This window comes from Narcine bancroftii, chromosome 6 (assembly GCF_036971445.1).
Source record: "Narcine bancroftii isolate sNarBan1 chromosome 6, sNarBan1.hap1, whole genome shotgun sequence".
In the NCBI taxonomy this organism is placed as follows: Eukaryota; Metazoa; Chordata; class Chondrichthyes; order Torpediniformes; family Narcinidae; genus Narcine; species Narcine bancroftii.
The window spans coordinates 99116930-99139609 of record NC_091474.1 but is presented as its reverse complement, the minus strand read 5'-3'; the positions used below and the strand labels follow the sequence as shown (position 1 = coordinate 99139609).

The 22680-nt window shown below is 44.9% G+C and overlaps 1 protein-coding gene across 3 annotated transcripts in view; it reads right to left on the bottom strand.

The window, feature by feature from the left end:
• Positions 1 to 22680, bottom strand: part of LOC138736403 (protein FAM149B1-like) — an 82573-nt gene that overhangs the window by 54129 nt on the left and 5764 nt on the right. For all 3 annotated transcript variants that reach the window (XR_011340268.1, XM_069885880.1, XM_069885879.1), the window contains exon 2: positions 20236 to 20325. Coding sequence is in view for 2 of the 3 variants with exons in the window: in XM_069885880.1 (XP_069741981.1) it covers positions 20236 to 20325 (90 nt within the window). In the remaining variant the exon portion in view is untranslated. The remainder of the gene's footprint in view (positions 1 to 20235; positions 20326 to 22680) is intronic.

The following is a 22680-nucleotide window of genomic DNA, read 5'->3' as shown; positions in this document are numbered from 1 at the left end:
AAATAATTACAGAAGGTCGTTATTCGTATTAGTAAGTTTTTAACTCTGACGAAACTGAAATTTATTGGAAAAAATTGCCAAGCAAGACATCTATTTTGATAAAAGAAAAGCAGGCTAAGGGACACAGGCATTGAAAGACAAGTTTACCCCAATGCTTATTATTAACACCACTGGTGATGTGACTTCTACTACTATACCATTCAGAAAATCCGAGAGTACTTAAATGCGTTGATAAGAATACACCTCCTGTGTGTTTTGTTCACATCCAAGTGGTTGGAATACCTGTGAATTTTTTCTGAGTACGAGTGGATATGTTAGTCCTTTTGTTGAAAAATACTGTTATAAGTATTATGTGTTTGTCAATAATTGTGCTACTCAACCACGTGGCATTATTGAGTATGGCAATAATATTTGTGCTGTGTTCTTACCGCCGAATACAATGTTGTTGTTGCAACTGTGTGACCAAGGCCTAATAGCCACAATCAAAGCTTATATAGAATATAGAACAATACAGCACAGTACAGGACCTTCGGTCCTCAATGTTGTGCCAACCTATTTTACTATTCACAAAATGGGATAAGTTTTAAGTGCCATTGACAGAGAGGGCAACTCCTGAACATCTTTCTGAAGATCTGTAAAGACTACAATATAAAATTGGCAATTGCCAATCTTGGAGATGCTCTCGATAGGCTAACAGTCTCAATGAGAAATGGTGTTTGGAGGAAATTGTGTCCGAAGCAATGAACGATTTTAAAGACTTCGAACCAACAACAATAAATATGGCAATAGTGACTATGGTTAAGGAGGCTGGGTATGTGGAAGTTGACGAAGATGATGTTGAAGAGGTTTTGGCATCCCATGAACAAGTACTGACAGATAAAGAGCTGATGCAATTGCAAGAAGAAAGGATACAAATTGAAACTGAATGCAATAGCGAAGGGCTCAAAAGTGATTGCCCAGGAACTGAATATGAAGCACTTGTGTGAGATTTTCGCCATAATTGACAGTGCTGCAAATGATTGCAGAAAAGTATGACTTTAATGTTGAAAGGGCATGTAGGTTTACGGCAGGTTTGCAAGATGCTTTGAGTGCCAACAAAGAACTGTATAATAGAAAAAAGCATGAAGTTAAGCAATCAAGCATACTATTGTATTTAAAGCTTTCCACACCAGCCACAGCAGACAACAAACCTCAACCTTCGACATCAAGGCAAAGATGTCAGTGTCCTGCCTGCCTTGATGGATTCAGACGACGATGAGATGTTCCTCTCTCTCCTACTCCCCAATCTCCTGTGCCTCCCACCTCCAACGACTCAGCCTAACGCACAATCGTCACCACCTCTCAGCCTTCCAGGGTGCTCGCTGTCTTCCCGATATTGGTAAGTGAAACTAACTGTTCTTTGCCGTAAGCCATTTCGGCTTACAAAAGGTTTCATAGGAAAACTCTACTTTTGGATAGCGGGGGATACCTGTATTGTATTCAGTTTTGGTCTCCTCACTGCCAAAAAGAATCAATAAAATTGAAAGAGTGCAGAGATTTACTGGGATGTTGCCAGGAACTGAGTTACAGGGTCAGGTTAAATAGGTTTATTCTTTGGAGATTTAGAGTAAATGCAAGTAGGCTTTTATAACTGAGGTGAGGCGAGATACAAACTAGAGGACATGGGTTTAGGGTGAAAGGGGAAAAGTTTAAGGGGAACAATAAGAGAAACGTCTTCACACAGAGTGGTGGGAGTATGGAATGAGCTGCCAGCTGGTGGTGAATGTGGGCTCAATTTTAACATTTAAGAAAAATTAGGAGGGGTATATGTGTGGGAAGGTTATGGGGGAATATGGTCAGAGTGCAGGTCAGTGGGTCTAGGCACAACAGTTTGGCACAGAGTACAAGGACCAAAGGCTGTAAGTTCTAATTTCTAATGGGCTGTTTTAGATTAGAGGGTAGCTAATGTTGTACAGTAATTTAAAATGGATAGCTTGGACAAGCAAGGAAATTATAGGTCAGGGAACCAGATATCAGTTGTGAGAAAGTTGCAGAAGTGGATTTTGAGGCATAGGATCTACCAGCATTTGTCTCAGCAAATGCTTTGTGGTAATCATTGAGTGTGAAAAATCCTATCTCATGAATTTGGTATGGGTAGAATATTTTGAAAAGGTGACCAAGGAGATTGACAAGGGCAAAATATTGGTTATTGTCTATGGACAATTGGATTCCAAACAGGCTTGGTGGAAGGAGTCAAAAGGTAGTAGAGGAGGGTTAATTTTCTGATTGAAAGCCTCTGACTGGTGGTTTGCTGTTGGGGTCAGTGCTGCATCTACTGTTGCTTGTTGACTACATTAATAATTTGAATGACAATGTTAACACGGTAATTAAATTTGTAGAAGACAGTGATTTAGTGGGCAATGAGGAAGGATATCGAAGTTTACAACAGGATCTAAATCAATTGGGAAAGTGGTGCAAGGTATTGCAAGTAGGATTTATGTTTGGCAAGTGTGAGATGTTGCACCAGATAGGATTTTCACAGTAAATTATGGGACCCTGGATAAAGCTATAGAACAGAGTGAGTGTCAGGAGCCAGCTTGAGTACATTTAAAAAGAAAGCAGAAGCGGTGGGCAAGGGTTAAACAGAACGGTGATTGGCGAGAAGAGTAATAAAGACAAGGGGCAGTGACAAATAAAAAGAGGTGGTAGCTTAACAGGAGCAGCCAGAGGAGAGCAACATGTGTGAGTGGCTCAGGGTAAGAGTGGGACTTTTGCTCATGAGACTTTGGTGAGAAAATGCTGAGAATGAGCTTGTTTAAAGCAAGATAAGGTCAGATAAGATCTTTGTATTTAAATTAAGAAGAGTTAATGGAGACAGCAGCTAGAAAATTGAATGCCAAGGGCAGCGTGTGGGGAATCTGGGACAGCACAATTGTTCCTAATGACTACCTCTGCATCCAGCTCCAGCTCTTGGGAGTCTGAGTTAGGGAACGAGAGCTGGATGAACTCCAGATCATTTGGGATGCAGAAGTAGCAATAGAGAGGTACTTCAGGGAGACAGCCACCCTAAAAGAGGCAGCTGGGTAACTATTAGGAGAAGGAAGGGGAATAGGCAGACAGTGCAGAACACCTCTGTAGCTGTTCCCCTCAATAACAAGTGTACAGTTTTGGATACTGTTGGGGGGGGTGGGGGTGGGTAAATCTATCAGGGACAAGTTGTAATGGTCACATCTCTGGCTCAGAGGCTGGCCCCTCGGTTCAGAAGGAAAGGGAGACTCGTTTGTCAGGCGAATAGATCGGATGTTCTGTGAACAAGATCAAGGCTCCCGGATGGAAGGTTGCCTCCCAAGTGCCAGGGTCAGGGATGTCTTTGATTGAATTCACAGTATTCTGGAGGGGAAGGCTGAGCAGCCAGATGTCATGGTCCACATGGGGACAGTAGTAATGATGAGGTCCTAAAGAGGAAATGTAAGGAAATAGGAAAGAAGTTTAAAAAGCAGGACCTCAAGCGTTGTCATCTCGAGATTGCTGCCTGTGCCTTGCACCTGAGAGGGTTGAAATAGGAAGTTGTGGCAGATGAATGTGTGACTGAAGAGTTGATGCGCAGGGGTTCAGATTTGTGGATTATTGGGATCTCTCCTGGGGAAGGTCTGACCTGTACAAAAAGGACAGGCTGCATCTAAGAAAAAAGGGACCAATATCCTCACAGGCAGGTTTATGAGAGCTGCCAGGGAGGGTTTAAACTAGTTTGGTGGGGTGGGGGGGGGGGGTGGGAGGGTGGAAACCAGAATTTGAGTGCAGTGAATAGGGAAGACAGTCAAAAGCATGAGTTCTGAGTTTGTGAGGAAGGACAGGCAGGGGACAAAACATAAATATAGCCAGTTAGAGGGTTTGAAATGTGTCTATTTCAATGCTAGGAGAATTAGGGATAAAGGGAAGAACTTAGCACATGGATCAGTACGTGGAACTACAACATTGTGGCCATTACAGAGACTTGGCTGGAGGAAGTGTAGGTACCAGGGTTTAGGTGTTTTAAAAGGAATAGGATGGGAGATAAGAGAAGGGGGTTGGTGGGGGGGAGGGAGTAGCATTATGGTCAAGGATAATATCACTGCTATAGAAAGAGAGAGCACTACAGAGGGAGTGTCTACTGAGGCGGTGTGGATGGAAGTCAGAAATAGGAAGAGAACAATCACTGTATTAGGAGTAGTCGATGTGCCCCCCAAATAGGAGCATATAAGCAGGCAGATTTTGGAATGGCAGGAAATACAGATTTGTAGTCATGGATGATTTCAGCTTCCATAATATTGACTGGCACTTCCTGACTGCAAGAGGGATGGATGGGGCTGAATTTATCAGGTGTGTTCAAAAGGGATTCCTTACACAGGACGTGGACCAGCTGATGAGAGGAGAGGCCATACTGGACCCAATTCTGGGGAATGAACATGGTCAGGTGGCAGACTTCGCGGTCGGGGTGTATTTTGGTGAGAGTGACCACAGCTCCCTGAGCTTTAGCAAAGTTATGGATAAGGATAAAAGCTGAAAATATGGAAAACTGTCGAATTGGGGAAAGGCTAATTACGATGGGATGAGTCTGGAATTAGCAAGAGTAAAATGAAAACAGATGTTCAAGGGTGAAAACACAGAACTAATGTGGAGGAAATTTAGGGATCACTTGTGCTGGATTCAGGGAAGGTTTGTCCCAGTGGGACAGGAAAAAGATGGTAGGAAAAGGAAAACATGGTTGACGAAGCAGGTGAGGAAGATAGTCAAGAGAAAGGAGGAACCATACATTAGATATAAGAAGCAGGGAAGGCTCATGAGATACATGGTAGCCAGGAAGGAGTTTAAGAAAGGACTTAGGAAAGGTCAAAGGGGGCATTGAAGTCCCATGACATGTAGGATTAAGGAGAACCCCAAGACATTCTATCCGTATGCGATGAACAGAAAGATGACAAGAAAGGTGAGGCCTGTTATGTGTGAAGGAAATGTGGCCTCCCTGCCTGTCTGGGACGTGTGTATTCTGGGTGGTCACATGTCCTTACCCCGTCTGAAACTTGTTTGCAAGTCACATCACCTGTCAATCGAAGATGGGCTTCGGCCACAATTTACACCACCTTGCCATTGCCTAAGTCAAATCACTATTGGCTAGACACACAAATTAACACCCAATTTAGCACAGGCACAGAGTACATTTTGGCCTCTTTTCCTCGTGGTGATAGCCCCGGACACCACTCCATGCCAGTTCGCTACAGTGGATGTTGCTTTGAAATATAGCAGGCAAGCTGTGCACCGCACTCAAGCTCAGCCGTAGGATTGCTTATAGATCAATACTTGGAGTAGAGCAGCCATTCCCAATGATCAGGGGTCTGGAACCGTGTGTATATCCCTGCAGGTATCATTTGTACTAGAACTGCCTCTCAACGATCAGGAATCTGGGAACGTGTGTATATCCCTGCAGGTATCGTTTGTACCAGAGCTACCGCCCAATGATCAGGGGTCCGGAAATGTGTGTATATTCCAACAGGTATCGTTTGTACCAGAGCTGCTTCACAATGATCAGGAGTCTGGAACCGTGTGTATAACCCTGTAGGTGTCATTTGTACCAGAGATGCCTCCCAATGATCTGGAAATGTGTGTATATCCCTGCAGATATCGTTTGTACCAGAGATGCCTCCCAATGATCTGGGAAAGTGTGTATATCTGTGCAGGTATCGTTTGTACCAGAACTGCCTCTCAACGATCAGGATTCTGGGAATGTGTGTATATCCCTGCAGGTATCGTTTGTACCAGAACTGCCTCTCAACAATCAGGAGTCTGAAAACGTGTCTATATCCCTGCAGGTATCGTTTGCACCAGAACGGCCTCCCAATCATCAGGGGTCTTGGAATGTGTGCATATCCCTGCAGGTATCGTTTGTACCAGAGCTGCCTCCCAATGATCAGGGGTCTGGAACCATGTGTATATCCCTACAGGTATCATTTGTACTTGAACTGCCTCCAAATGATCAGGGATGTGGAACCGAATGTATATCCCTGCAGGTATCGTTTCTACTAGAACTGCCTCCCAATGATGAGGGGTCTGGAACCGCGTGTATATCCCTGCAGGTATCGTTTGTACCAGAACTGCCTCTCAATCATCAGGGGTCTTGAAATGTGTGCATATCCTTGCAGGTATCGTTTGTACCAGAGCTGCCTCCCAATGATCGGGGGTGTGGAACCGTGTGTATATCCCTACAGGTAACATTTGTACCAGAGCTGTCTCCCAATGATCAGGGATCTGGAACCGTGTGTATATCCCTGCAGGCATCGCTTGTACCAGAGTTGCCTCCCAATGATCAGGGGTCTGAAACCGTGTGTATAACCCTGAAGGTGTAATTTGTACCAGAGATGCCTCCCAATGATCTGGAAATGTGTGTATATCCCTGCAGATATCGTTTGTACCAGAGATTCCTCCCAATGATCGGGAAAGTGTGTATATCCCTGCAGGTATCATTTGCACCAGAACTGCCTCCCAACGATCAGGAGTCTGGGAATGTGTGTATATCACTGCAGGTATCATTTGCACCAGAACTGCCTCCCAATGATCAGGGGTCTGGAACCGTGTGTACATCCCTGCAGTTATCATTTGTACCAGAGCTGCCTCCCGATGATCTGGGAATGTGTGTATATCCCTGCAGATATCGTTTGAACCAGAGATGCCTCACAATGATCTGAGAAAGTGTGTATATCTCTGCAGGTATCGTTTGTACCAGAACTGCCTCTCAACAATCAGGTGTCTGGGAACGTGTGTATATCCCTGCAGTTATCATTTGTACCAGAGCTGCCTCCCAATGATCAGGGGTCTGGAACCGTGTATATATCCCTGCAGATATCGCTTGTACAAGTGCTGCCTCCCAATGATCAAAGGTCTGGAACCGTGTGTATAACCCTGTAGGTGTCATTTGTACCAGAGATTTTACCAATGATCTGGCAATGTGTGTATATCCCTGCAGATATCGTTTGAACCAGAGATGCCTCCCAATGATCTGAGAAATTGCATATATCTCTGCAGGTATAATTTGTACCAGAGCTGCCCCCCAATGATCAAGGGTCTGGAACCGTGTGTATAACCCTGTAGGTGTCATTTGTACCAAAGATGCCTCCCAATGAATTGGGAAAGTGTGTATATCTCTGCAGGTATCGTTTGTACCAGAACTGCCTCTCAACGATGAGGATTCTGGGAACGTGTGTATATCCCTGCAGGTATCGTTTGTACCAGAATGCCTCTCAACGATGAGGATTCTGGGAACGTGTGTATATCCCTGCAGGTATCGTTTGCACTGGAATGGCCTCCCAATGATCAGGGGTCTTGGAATGTATGCATATCCCTGCAGGTATCGTTTGTACCAGAGCTGCCTCCCAATGATGAGGGGTCTGGAACCGTGTGTATATCCCTATAGGAATTATTTGTACTTGAACTGCCTCCCAATGATCAGGGATATGGAACCGTATGTACATCCCTGCAGGTATCGTTTGTACCAGAGCTGCCGCCTAATGATCAGGGGTCTGGAAATGTGTGTATATCCCTGCAGGTATCGTTTGTACCAGAATGCCTCTCAACGATGAGGATTCTGGGAACGTGTGTATATCCCTGCAGGTATCGTTTGCACTAGAATGGCCTCCCAATGATCAGGGGTCTTGGAATGTATGCATATCCCTGCAGGTATCGTTTGTAGCAGAGCTGCCTCCCAATGATGAGGGGTCTGGAACCGTGTGTATATCCCTATAGGAATCATTTGTACTTGAACTGCCTCCCAATGATCAGGGATCTGGAACCGTATGTACATCCCTGCAGGTATCGTTTGTACCAGAGCTGCCGCCTAATGATCAGGGGTCTGGAAATGTGTGTATATCCCTGCAGGTATCGTTTGTACCAGAGCTGCCGCCCAATGATCAGGGGTCTGGAACCGTGTGTATATCCCTGCAGGTAACGTTTGCATCAGAGCTGCCGCCAAATGATCAGGGGTCTGGAAATGTGTGCCTATCCCTGCAGGTATCGTTAGTACCAGAGCTGCCTCCCAATGATCATGGGTCTGGAACCGTGTGTATATCCCTGCAGGTATCGTTTGTACCAGAGATACCTCCCAATGATCTGGGAATGTGTGTATATCCCTGCAGGTATCGTTTGTACCAGAGATGCCTCCCAATGATCAAGGGTCTGGAACCGTGTGTATAACCCTGTAGGTGTCATTTGTACCAGAGATGCCTCCCAATGATCTGGGATTGTGTGCATATCCCTGCAGATATCGTTTGTACAAGAGATGCCTCCCAATGATCTGGGAAAGTGTGTATATCTCTGCAGGTATCGTTTGCACCAGAATTGCCTCCCAATGATCAGGGGTCTGGAACCGTGTGTATATCCCTGCAGGTATCATTTGTACTAGAACTGCCTCCCAATGATCAGGGCTCTGGAACCGTGCGTATATCCCTGCAGTTATAATTTGTACCAGAGCTGCCTCCCAATGATCAAGGGTCTGGAACCGTGTGTATAACCCTTTAGGTATCATTTGTACCAGAGATGCCTCCCAATGATCTGGGAATGTGTGTATATCCATGCAGATATCGTTGGTACCAGAGGTGCCTCCCAATGATCTGGGAATGTGTATATATCCCTGCAGGTATTGTTTGTACGAGAGCTGCCACTCAATGATTGGGAGTCTGGAACCGTGTGTATATCGCCGCAGGTATCGTTTGTACCACAGCTGCCTCCAAATGATCAGGTGTCTGGAACTGTATGTATATCCCTGCAGGTATCGTTTGTACCAGAGATGCCTCCCAATGATCTGGGAATGTGTGTATATCCCTGCAGGTATCGTTTGTACCAGAGATGCCTCCCAATGATCAAGGGTCTGGAACCGTGTGTATAACCCTGTAGGTGTCATTTGTACCAGAGATGCCTCCCAATGATCAAGGGTCTGGAACCGTGTGTATATTTCTGCAGGTATCATTTGTACCAGAGCTGCCGCCCAATGATTAGGGGTCTGGAACCACGTGTATATCTCTGCAGGTATCGTTTGTACCAGAACTGCCTCTCAACGATCAGTATTCTGGGAACGTGTGTATATCCCTGCAGGTATCGTTTGTATCAGAGCTGCCTCCCAATGATCAAGAGTCTGGAACCGTGTGTATAACCCTGTAGGTGTCATTTTTACCAGAGCTGCCTCCCAATGATCTAGGGTCTGGGACCGTGTGTATAACCCTGTAGGTGTCATTTCTACCAGAGCTGCCTCCCAATGATCAGGGGTCTGGAACCGTGTGTATAACCCTGTAGGTGTCATTTGTACCAGAGATGCCTCCCAATGAACTGGGTAAGTGTGTATATCTCTGCAGGTATCGTTTGTATCAGAACTGCCTCTCAACGATCAGGATTCTGGGAACGTGTGTATATCCCTGCAGGTATCGTTTGTAGCAGAACTGCCTCCCAATGATCAGGGGTCTTGGAATGTGTGCATATCCTGCAGGTATCGTTTATACCAGAGCTGCCTCCCAATGATCAGGGGTCTGAAATCGTGTGTATATCCCTACAGGTATCATTTGTACCAGTGCTGCCTCCCAATGATCAGGGGTCTGGAACGGTGTGTGTATCCCTGCGGGTATCGTTTGTACCTGAGCTGCCTCCCAATGATCTGGGAATGTGAGTATATCCCTGTCAGTATCATTTGTACCTGAGATCCCTCCCAATGATCTGGGAAAGTGTGTATATCTCTGCAGATATCGTTTGTTCCAGAACTGCCTCTCAACGATCAGGAGTCTGGGAACGTGTGTATATCCCTGCGGGTATCGTTTGTACCAGAGCTGCCACTCCCAATGATCAGGGGTCTGGGAACGTGTGTATATTCCTGCGGGTCTCATTTGTACCAGAGCTGCTGCCCAATGATTAGGGGTCCAGGAAGGTGAATATTACCTTAGTGAATTAGTAATCAGTGTGTTAATAAAAGCTTTGTGATCAGAATCTTTTCTCTCTGAGCCCACCAAATCTGATAGCTTTCTCAACACAACAGGGCCACTAAAGCATAAAGGAGGTAACATGTGCCTGGAGGCAGAGGAGATTGTGGAGGTCGTAAATGAATACTTTGCTTCAGTAATCACAAGATAAAGTACCTTGATAAGTGTGAGGTTGAAATAGAACTGACTTGTGTGCTGGGCAATGTGGATATTAAGAGCAAATCTTGTTAAAAATATCAAAATTGGGAGTTACATGATGTCGGAGAGGGAGTAGGAGTGTAAAAACAGAGTTCCAAGGAAAACCAAGTGAATTTGTTTTTAAAATGGCCAAAAAGACCCCAATATTAATAGAAAATACAGAAATAATTAAATAATCGCCAAAATGATTGGGAAGAAGACAACAAATGGTAAAGAAATACCTCAATACCCCTCTACACCATCCTGTGGCGGTGAAAATGGCAGAGCCTGCCCGAAGTACTCGGTGAGGAGAAGAGGATGATGGAGTTGCAACCCACTTTGCAGGCGGACAGTCCACTGAAACCATCCCCCAGAGGTCTCAAGGAGGCGAAACCAAGCGGGCGGGCAGGCCCGGAGGAAAATGCAGACACCACGACAGTAGAAACAGTGCCCCTACAATGAGCCCCATGCATGGAGGGCGGAAGAGGGCCGAAGGTGCCACCGGTATGGGGATTGACAGAGGGGCAAAGGAAAGCACGAGTGTTCAAGGCTCAGCATTAAAAGAACAGCAAGCAAGAAAAGGTGCAAATGGTACCACAGACTTACCCTTGCCTGCGGAGAGAGGTGAGTCCTGGGCACAGTGGTGATGCTCTAGCGACGGCGGGGATGATTACGACCCAGCAGTGATGGCGTTGGGCAATAGCAGCGCGGGAAGCAGCACGAATGAAATGTACAAACTTACTTTGCAAACAGACAAGAGGAAAATAACAGAGGAAAAGAAGGACTGGAGTATTTTATGAAAAACATTATAGTGATGATGGAAACAGTAAATGAGGCTTCAGAAGAGAATAAAAAATGTTTTAAGAGATTTGTCAATGGAGCAGGGAGAAGTTAGGAAAGCTATGGGAGAACTATCAGGAAGGGTGACTACTGTAGAGGAAAGGGTGGAAAGGATGGAAGGTAATGTGGAGAGATTCGAAAATGACAGGGAAACCTGGGCAGGGGAGAAAGAAAAAATACGGAATAGACTAGACACTCTTGAGAACCTTAGCAAAAGAAATAACAAAAATTGTAAGGGTGAAAGAGGAGAAAGAAGGGAGGGATCCAACAGCATTCTTTAGGGAATGGATCTCAAATATATTGGGGTGGGAGAGAATAGGGGGTTGGCCGTCCAAATAGAAAAGGCTAGTCGCTTTCCCAAAGCTGGGTCCGGGACGGAAACCCCCATCTGTCCTGATCAAATTGGCCACATTCCAAGATAGGGAAAAAAATCTTATGGGCAGCAGCTCTGAGAGCAAGGGAGAGGAGCGGGGGCTAAGTCCTGTTCCATCCAGACATCATCACAATGCTCCTTAAAAAAAAAACAAAGAATTTGATCTGGTCAGGAAAATGTTAAGAAACAAGGGAATTCGATCAACTTTATTATCTCCAGAAACCCTGAAAATATTCCTGGTAATGGGAGGGATGAATTTTTTTTTTTTTTTTTTACTGAGGTCAGAGAAGCAGTGAATACATTAATACTTTGTCTACCGCCCAAAAAAACACCCCAAAGGAGACAGGAAGAGAAGGGAATCCAGGCTGTGTATACAGTTGGTTGCATATAATGTAAAAACATTGAAGCAGTTAATTTAACAAAAGTAAATGTCATTAAAAAAAAACATTCATTGAGAGCTCCAGAGCGACCAAGAAGGTGGTGAGCATCGAAGATGGGTGCAATGGGCACATCCCAGGATGAGAAAAGCAATGGTGCCAAGAGTTTTAGAGTTGGTGTCATGAGGAAAGAGAGGGTTGGGTTTTGGGGGGGGGGGGGAAGGTGCAAGGACTGTATACTACCTGTTTGTGTTTTTACTTTTTGTCTTAATTTTCTAGGATTTATTTTATATATGGCCGGCAGGACCAAAAGGAAGAGCACTATGGACTGGGCGAAAGTAAAATGAGAGAGGCAAAGGGAAGCCATCAAAGGTAAAAGAGCTGGGGCAATGGATGAAATAATCAAATTTTTGAGCTTCAATGTTAATGGCTTAAATGGGTTTGTGAAGAGGAAGTGAGTCTTGGCAAACGTTAAAAAAAAAGGTGGATGTGGCCTTTTTGCGAGAGACCCACTTTACGAATAGCGAACATCAAAAACTTTAAAGAACCTGGGTGGGACAAGTGATAGCGTCCTCTTTTAGCTCCAAGGTCAGGGGAGTAAATTATTTTAATAGGGAAAAATGTCCCAGTAAAGATCAAAAGCATAGTAATAGACCCAGCAAGTAGATTTGTAATGATATATTCTGAACTCTGGACACTCATTAACTTTGACGACAAAAAAATTATACAAAATGTCTGAAGGGCAGGAAAATTTTTTAATTGGAGGGGACTTCAATTTTTGCCTGGATCTGGTAATGGACAAATCAGCCAAGAAAGTGACAAGAACTAGGGTGGCAAAAGCAACCCTGGCCTTCATGAAACAGCTAAATCTGGTGAATGCTTGGAGACAATGGCATCCGAGGGAGAGGAATTACTGCTTCTACTCGAAACAGCACGAATCTTACACTAGAATTAACTCGTTTCTTGCCTCAGCTCAGCTAGAGGGCAAAAATGTATAAGCTGAATATATGGCAAGGCTATTATCAGATTATTTGCCTTTGACTCTAACTATTGTCATGCCAGATAAACAACCGCCACAGCATACAGGTGGCGCCTTAACCCGCAGCTATTGAAATAAACGGAATCACTGATGTTTGAGCTCAAATAGGAATATTTTGCAAAACAAATTGTGCCTCTACTGCCAATTAATTTCTGCTATGGGATACATTAAAAGCTTGTCAGAGAGGACAAATCAATGGATATACTAAAAGTATTAAAAGAGAGCACATGAGGGTGGTCAATGAATTGGAACTAGAGATACCTCAATTGGAAAAGGACTACCAAAGATCAGGCTCTGAGGGAAAATACAGAACACTAATAAATAAAAAGCTCAAGTACAACACTTTGCGAACATACAAAATAAAACAAGCAATATTAAGATGCAAGCAAAGCTAGGGAAAAGAGCCCAAAAGGTACTGACCTGGCAGCTGAGTGCAGAGGAAACCGCAAGGACAATCAACACAATTCAAACAGGGCCAGACAGGATTTTTTTATAAACGAAGAAATAAATGAAGTGTTAAGGCAGTTCTATACACAATTATATAAATCTGATTTGAAAGGTGATTTGGACAAAATGGAGGATCTCTTGTCCAACTTGGAATTGTCAAATTTACAATCTGAGGAGCTGGAAGGGTTAGACACTCCCTTCTCAGAAGAAGAAATAGTAAAAGCAGTGAGCTCGATGCAGACTAATAGGTCTCTGGGGGAGGATGGGTTCCCTCCTGAATTTTATTTAGAATTCAAGGACCTGTTAATGCCACTAGTTTTGGATGTGGTGGAACAGGCAGCTGAATCCCATACCCTCCCAGAGTCTTTTTTAATCGATGGCAATAATTACGGTAATTCCTAAAAAGGATAAAGCCATCCTCTTATAGACCAATCTCATTTTTGAATACAGATTATAATAGATTGGCTTGGTATCTACCAAAATTAGTAAAACCAGATCAAATGGGGTTTGTGCAGAAAAGACAATCAGCAGACAATACAAGTAGGCCTTTTAATAAAGTACACCCGGTGCTGTACTCCGAGATTCAAGACAAATGTCTCTGTTGGCGGGCTGACCAGGGTTCGGAGATTTTAGCCAGGGCAATTTGTGGTCTGTGAAAGCCCTTCCCTCAAGAAAGTACCGGAAGTGGCGGATGGCTAAGTATAGTGCCAGCAGCTCTCTATCGAAAGCACTGTACTTTAGTTCAGAAGGCTACAAATGTTTGCTGAAGAAAGCTAATGGGAACCAACTCTGTTGCTCCAGGACTCCACCAATCACTGTACCTGAGGCATCGACTGTGAGAGCCGTGGGTTCATTTGGTCTAGGGTGGGTCATGAGTGCAGCTTTGGCCAGGGCTTCTTTGGTTTCCACAAACACACGTGGGGATTTGTCGTCCCAGGTCAGGTCCTTCTCCTTGCTGGACATCAGGATGAACAGAGGGCACATCATTCGAGCAGCTGCTGGAATAAACCTGCGGTAAAAGTTTATCATCCCCACAAAATCCTGCAGACCTTTGGTTGTACTGGGCTTCGGGAAGCTGTGGATGGCCTCTACCTTGTCGGGTAGTGGCATGGCCCCTGTCCTTGGTAAGCCTTTGGCCCAGAAAGTCGATGGTGTTCAGGCCAAACTGGCATTTGGCCAGGTTGATGGTGAGGCCGAACTCCTGCAGACGACAACAGAGATTTCGGAGGTGCTGAAGGTGTTCCTGTCAGGTTCTACTTGCCACAAGGATATCGTAGAGGTAGAAGAAAGTGCCGCCCAGGTCTCAGCCCACTGTGTCCATCAGTCACTGGAATGTCTGTGCCGCATTTTTGAACCCGAATGGCATCCTCAGAAACTTGAACAGCCCAAATGATGATAGCCATCTTAGGGACGCCATCAGGATGTACCGCAATCTGGTGATATCCTCACATGAGGTCCACTTTTGAGAATATTGTTGCCCCGTGCAGGCTTGCCGTGGCCTCGTTGAGCCGGTGATAGTCACCACATGGTCTCCAGCCCCCAGTTGCTTTAGGCACCATGTGCAGGGGCAAGGCCCATGGGCTATCGACCGTCAAACGACACCCAATTCCTCGAGCTTGCAGAATTCTTCCTTGGACAGTCGGAGCTTCTCCCAGGGAAGTCATCTCGCCCTTGTGTGGAGAGATGAGCCCTTGGTCAAGATGTGATGTCTGACGTCATGTCGAGGCATCTCCACTGTGAAAGGATTGCCGGGAATCCCGCTACCACCTTGGAGAACTCATCTTCTGAGATGAGTCCAGGTGCATTGCCAGAAACCTAGTGCCCCTCAGTGCGATGGTCTGGTAGGCCTTGGTGTGGACGAGTCGCTTACCCTTAAGGTCCACGAGGAGGCTGTGGGCTCACAGGAAATCCGCTCTGAGAAGTGGTTGTTCCACTGCGGCCAGTGTGAACTCCCATGAGAGGTGACCGCCTCCGAACTGCAGCTTGGCCCTACGAGTGCCATAGGTCCGTATACTGCTGTTGTTGAAAGCCCTCAACATGGGTCCCGCTCGCCTGCGCCCAGTGTCCAACCCTGTTGGGGGTATCATGATGACCTCTGCTCCTGTATCAACCAGGAAGCGCCTGCCGGACAGGCATTCCCAGATGTACAGGAAGCTCACTTGGTGGCAGCCGTCGTGGCCATCAGTGACAGCTGGCCTTGTCATTTCCCTTGAATTCACAGGGGGACTGGCATTGGCGGGCCTCGGTGCCCCATCTCCGGTGGTAGAAGCACCGTCTGTCATTGGACTCGCTCCTGCCTCTCATCTGCTGTTCCTTGCTTGGGACTGATTGCAGGACTTCTTTACGAACCCCACAGTAGCCGAGCACTTCTGTTTCTGTTTTCACAGAATGTCTGCCCATGCTGCAACTTTCCAGGGGAGGGTGAAATCCGCATCCGACAGGAGCAGTTGGACGTCTTCAGGAATCTGTTCCAGGAACGCCTGCTCGAATATGATGCCGGGCTGTTCATCTTCCAGGAGGGCCAGCATCTCGTTGATGAGTGCCGTTGGGGATCTGTCTCCAAGCGCATTCAGGTGGAGCAAACGTCTCCTCGCTCTAGCTGCGAGAGTCTGAACGTCTTTGAAGGCAATGTAAGTGCCTTCCGATGGTGGCCTGTGGATAAAGTTGGCCACTCTGTCTGAAGTCTGCGGATCCAAGGCGCTGACCACATGGTAGTACCGGGTGGTCTCTGCTATGATGGCCCGAATCTAGAACTGAGCTTCCGCCTGGTTGAACCACACGCCTGGTCGAACTGTCCAGAAGGTTGGGAGGTTCAGGCCGACTGCGCTGACTGCTGCTTCATTCTCCATTGCTAGGTTTAGATTCCTTCTATCACGTTAGGGTCACCAATTGTAGCCGACCGCTACAAAGTAACGCACACACACAATGTGGCAGGTTAAACTCACTTTATTAGGGCTGGAAAGGCTGCTTTTATACTGTTCAAGTACCCGCCATTTTTGCTGATTGACTGAGTCAGCCATACGAATAACAATAGCAGGCGGGAACGTCCATGCATAAGAATGCCTTTCTTCCCCAGCCTGTTTTTGCTGAGTTAGCTGGGCAGCTTGACCAATGCCATTTTAGGCCTGTTGGTCTGATGCTGCCCCAGCTTCTACCCCCGCCGGTTCGTTGACCTGGGAATCGCTTTAGCGATCTCTGTCTGTGTCTGCTGCTGCACGATGTGCTGGCCCGGTCTCTGCAATTGCGGGCCGCCATAATGGTTATTCTGCAAAAATTGCATAAGGTCAAACCAGAAACCTCAGATTTGTGCTTTAGATGTGGCGTAGAGATGGGAACTTTTGTGCCAAGGTGAGATTCCTGCTGAGTAGAATTAGGGGACATTTTGGAAAAAAAATCACGGGCGGAGTATCCGCAGGACCCAGCTTTGTTCCTGATGGGGGATGTTATGGACACAAATCCAAGACTGTCTAAACATCATATTCAATTTGTGAAGGTCGTCTTGGCAGTAGCTGGAAAATACATAATAGTTACCCGGAAATCTGACTCTCAGCTAAGCACAGCAAGATGGAACACAGAGATGCAGAGCTGTGTTCCCCGGGAGAAAATTAATTACAACTTGAGAGGGAGGTAAGACACATTCGTTGAAGTGTGGCAGCCATACATGTTGAAACACAGGTGTGATTAGCCTTTCTCAATAGGGATAACAGGATCACACAAGCCCTGAAATACTGAAAAATACGAGACAATTTGGAAGCCCTGTTGGCTCCCCGCCCCTCCCCACCCTTTTTTTCTTCCTTCATGAATCTGTATTGTTAATTTTAATAATTAATTTTTATGCTTTTTCCTGGGTTGAAGGGGAGAGAGGGTGAAGGATGGGGGTGGGGAAAGAAAAAGGGAGGACTTGGCAAACAATGATCTGTAAAAGGGGAGGATTGTTCTCCTACAACACCAGACTAATATGTCTGTAAAACTATAAATAAAATTTTCAAAAAAAAAACCCATCAAGATAGATAGTCCCCGTGGCCGGACACGATATTACCCCTGGTGGCTGCAGAAAGTGAGGGAAGAGATTACTGGGGCAGTAGCTATGATCCTCGAGTCCTCTTTGGTTGCAGGGGAGGTGCTGGAGGATGGGAGAATGGCAAATGTAGACCCCTCGTTTAAAAAGGTAATAGGAAGAATTCTGGGAATTATAGACCTGAGTCTTAAGTCAGAGGTGTGTAAACTAATGGAGAGGATTCTTTAAAGATTAGATCTATGAACATTTGGAGAAGTCCAGTCTATTCAAGGATAGTCAGCATGGCTTTGTGAAGGGAAGGGCATGCCTCAAGAGTTTAATTCAGTTTTTTGAGGAGGTAACAAAAGAAATGGTCGAGTGGTGGATGTGGTCTATATGGATTTTAGTAAGGCATTTGACAAAGTCCCCCATGAGAGACTTATTCAGAAAGTTATAAGGAATGGAATCCAAGGAAGATTGGCTATATGGATGAAAAAAAGGTTTGCAGGTAGAAAGCAGAGAGTAGTAGTGGAAGGAAAGTATTCTGCCTGGAGGTCAGTGACTGGTGGAGTTCTGCAAGAATCTGTTCTGGGATCCCAGCTCTTTGATTTTTATACATGATCTGGATGAAGAGGTGGAAGGATGAGTCAGTAAGTTTGTGGATGATACGAAGGTTGGAGGAGTTGTGGATGGAGCTGAAGGTTGACAAAGGTTAGAAGAGGATAGAGATAGGATGCAGTTTGGTGGAGAAGTGTCAGATGGAGTTCAATCCGGATAAGTAATGCATTTTGGAAGTTTAAACCAAAAGGATGAGTACAGGGTTAATGGTTGTAAAAACACAAAATGCTGGAGAAGCTCAGCAGGTCAAAACGTGTCCTTTATGTAGCCAAGGCAGAGATACATAAACGATGTTTCTGGCTTGACCCCTTCATCAAACTAGGAGAAAATGTCAGCAAAAGTGTTCAGACACTTGCTGGCATTTTCTCATTGCTGTTGCTACATAAAGGACACTGACCTGCTGACCTTCTCCAGCATTTTGTTTTTACGGTGTCTACAGAATTTTGTGATTTTATACAGGGCTAATGTTGGTTACTTAAGAGTGTGGATGAACAGAGGGACCTTCGGATCCAAATCCATACATCCTTCAAGGTCGCCGCACAGGTTGATAGGATAATTAAGACACACGAGATGCTGGGCTTCATTAATGGGAGATTGAGTTCAAGAGTAGAGAGGTCACGTTGCAACTCTACAAACTTATGGGGAGACCACACTTAGAGTATTGAGTTCAGTTCTCGTCAACTCATTATAGAAAGGTTGTGGAAGCTACGGAGAGGGTGCAGAGGAGATTTACCAGGATGTTACCTGGATTGGAAAATAAGTCTTATGAGGCAAGTTTAGCAGAGGTGATACTTTTCTCCAGACCATAGAAGGATGAGAGACTTAATGAGAGGCATTGATAGGGTGGACAGCCCCTATTTCCCAGGATAGGAATAGCAAACAACAGAGGACAAAGTGAAGGGAGGAAAGTTTAGGGGAGACATCAGGGGTAAGTTTGTTGTTGTGTGTGTTTTTTTTTCTCTTTTCTTTTTACACAGAGAGTTGTGGATGCCTTGCCAGGGATGATGGTGCAAGCTGAAACATTAGGGGCATTTAAGAGACAGGTACATGGATGGAAGAAAAATACTTTAGCACAACATCAGGGCTGAAAGGCCTGTACTGTGTAATAGTGTTCTATGTTCTAGAGAGAGACCAAAGAGTGGAAGTGGCAACTCAGATGGAAAAGGTGATGAAGAAAGATTTTGTCACACTTGCCTTCATTGGTCATGATGTTGAGTACCAAAGTGGGGCATAATGATGCAGCAGTGCAAGGGGTTGGTGAGACCACACCTGACATATTGGGTGAAGTTCTATAGGAAGGATGGCATTAAATTAGAAATGGTGCTGGAAAGATTCATCAAGATATCACTGGGACTTGGGTTTGAATTTGTGGGAGAGGCTGGGTCGGAGGAGAAGGTAGCCAACATCAACCTGGTTACAACCTCTTCCCACTGCTACCTTTAGTCAGGAAGTACAAAAGCCTGAAGGCCAGCACCTCTCAGTTCAATACACAAAACATAAACACCAACTGCCAATTGCTTTCCATGGATGCTGCATGACCTGTTGAGTTCTTCTCATACATATTGTTCCAGTTCTCTAATATTTGCAGGCTTCTTGTTTCTAGGCTTCTAGGTTTCCAACAGCTGTCGGGCTCATTAATCAACCCTTGCTACACTAATTCATGACTGCTCTGAGACCGTAATGGGATTGTCTGCACAGATTTATCATCTACTTCTGCAGTTTTTTTCATTGTTTTCTGTTCAGCTGTAAAAAGTGAAATGTGAGTCCAATGTGTCATCGGCAGCAGTGAAAAAGTGCTCAGACTGACACCAATGTTTGTATGGGAGCCAATAGCAAGGATTGACAGTTTTTCACATCATCTTTACAGCGAACACAGCTTCTTTAGACCAGCATGATCAACCTAGCATTTAGCACAATGCCTTTATAGCACCAGCTATTGGGACCGAGGTTTGAATCCTGCGCTGTCTGTAAGGAGTTTGTACATTCTCCCCGTGTCTACATGGGTTTTCCCCGGGGATTCTGGTTTCCTCCCACTGTACTGGGCTAATTTGGTGTAAATTGGACTGCACAGTTTTATGGGTTTAAATGGCCTGTCACGGTGCTGTGTGTCTAAAAAAAAAAATAAATTTATTGTCTGATCATTGTACATAACTACAATCAAAAGCAATGCTGGATTTCTCCCTTCTATAAGGGTATTGAGGTTGCTAACTACAATTTTACTACACCATAGCTGAATTATGTTCCCTCACCAAAGACTAAAATCCAACTTTGGATAATAACAAATATAGTCCTTCACAAGCAAAATAGAAAGCAGTCTCTTAGGTTGCTTCAGACACACTTTTTTAACATGTACAAATAAAAGCAGGATAACACAATAGGACTGAAACAAATGAAGCTCATACCCATTAGAGATGGAATCTGCAACATCAGTGCTGGTGATTGGAGAGGAAGCTGGAGTTTGGCTGTCAACGCTAGATTGCAACAGATCATGTCTGTGAAAATAAAAGTCAATTTGTACACAGAATTGTATTACAGACATAAAATATTCCAGCAGAGGTCAGGTCCTTCGGCCCACGTTGTACCGATCTATGTAAACCTACTCCACAGCAATCTAATGATTACCCACCTCACATCCATAACTTGCATTTAGGTGTCTGTCTAAGAATCTTTCCAATGTCCCTTTTGTACGAACCTGCACAACTACCACCATCACCAGTCCAAGTAGAAAAACTTACCCTGACACCTCCCCTAAACTTTTCTTCACTGACCTTAAACAGATATCCTCTGGTATTTGCTATTGTCGACCCTATCCACCCAATCTATGCCATTCATTATCTTGTATACCTCTATTAGGTCAGTTCTCACCCTTCATCACACCACAGGAAAAAGCCCTCCTTCTGTTAACTTTGACAGGATCTCCAAACCAGCAAACAGGAAGGAGATTGAAAATGCATCTGAATGGTGCAGCAACAACAAACTTGCACCAAAACTAAGGAGCTGATTATTGATTTTGGGAAGAGAAAGCCAGAGGTATACAATCCAGTGATCACTGGGGGATCAGAGGTGGAGAGGGTGAGCAAATTTAGAATCTTTGGAGTCACTATCTCGGAGGATCGAGGATCTTACGTGGACCCAACACACTAAATGGATCATGAAGAAAGCACATCAATGGCTCTACTTCCTCAGGAGTTTGAAGAGGTTTGGTATGACACTAGAAAACCTGGCAAATTTGTACAGGTATGTGATGGAAAGTGTGCTGACCAGCAGCATCATAGTCTGGTATGGCGACCCCCCCATACCCCTAGGTTGCGGCAAACAGCCCAGGATATCACAGGCAAAACCCTCCCCACTATCGAGAACATCTACATCTACAAGGAACAGTGGAATGGAAGAGCAGCAGCAATCATCAAGGTTCCACACTATCCAGCATATCCTCTGTTATCACTGCTGCCACCAGGAAAGAGGTACAAGTGCCACAAGACTCGCATCCCCAGGTTCGGAAACAGCAGCTACCCCTCCACCACCAGTCTCCTCAACAAACTGAATTACAGGCTCATTTAAGGACTCTTATTTCTGCACTTTATTGATTAAAAAAAATTTCTCTATTGCACAGTTAGTTGGTTTATTTACATTTGTTATGTTTACAGATCTTTATTGTTTACGCTGTGTATATTTTTTTTGCATACTACTAAGTAGTCATTCTGCCTTCTATCTGCACCTCCCACTGTGTTAGAAAGGAAGTTACTGAAGGACCTCTTTCACCCCAGACATCCTCTTCTTCCTCCTCCCATTATGTACAATCAGGCTCAAAGACGGTTTTTTTTCCCTGCAGCCATCAGAGTGTACCCACAAAAGCACTCTCATGCTGCTCTTGCAATGAAGCATTTTTGTACTATGCTGTGTAATTGTGCCCTCTTTGCATGGCTGCACATATGTTTAAGTTGACTTTCTAGACTCCTCATAGAAGATCCCTTCTTATTGTACCTGGATAACATGACTATAAATTTGAACTTGAACAAAATATTTCCCATGGACCACATGTGTTCTCAAAATCTCCCATTCCAGCCTACCAATTTGCCCATGTTGGTTAGGCATTAGGAAATCCCAAAGATGGTTTGGTTTCCTTCATAATGGGGTCTGAACATCTAAAAGTGGAAGTTATAGAGAGAGAAATGAACTAAGACACTTTTCTGGATTGGAGAACATGTCTTGAGGAAAGGTTGAGTAGCAAGGGATTTTCTCTTTAGAATGAGACAAGAGGCAACTTAATTGAGGTGTAGAAGATTATGAGAGGCATAGATAGGTGTTGAGCCAGCATCCCAGGGTGTCAATGGCACATCTATTTCAGGTAAATAGAGGAAAGTTTTAGAGAGATGTTGGAGGAAGGTTTTTTTTTTATTACAGAGTAATGGGTGCCTGGATTGCATTGTGGGGAATGGTGATGCAGGCTGGTACAATAGGGCTACTTAAATGACTCTTAGGTAGCCACATGGATGTTAGAAAAATGGAGGGTTATGGGCTGTGAGAGAGGGGAGGCTTAGAATGATGTGGAATAGGTTTATATAGGTCAGAACAACATTGTGCTGTTCTATGTATAACTTAACACTTTTCCAGATTGAACTCTATCTGCCATGTCTCTGCTTAACTGCATCCTGTCTATATCCCATAGTAACCTACAAGGCCTTCAACACAATCCACAAAACCTTCATCTGTCAGATTACTGAGTATAGACATTGGGAGGTCATGTTGCAGTTGTGTCAGATGTAGATGAGGTAACATTGGAATATTTTGTTCAGGTTTGTCACTGTGCTACAAAAAAGACAGTCAAGTGAAGGGGTGGAGAGAAG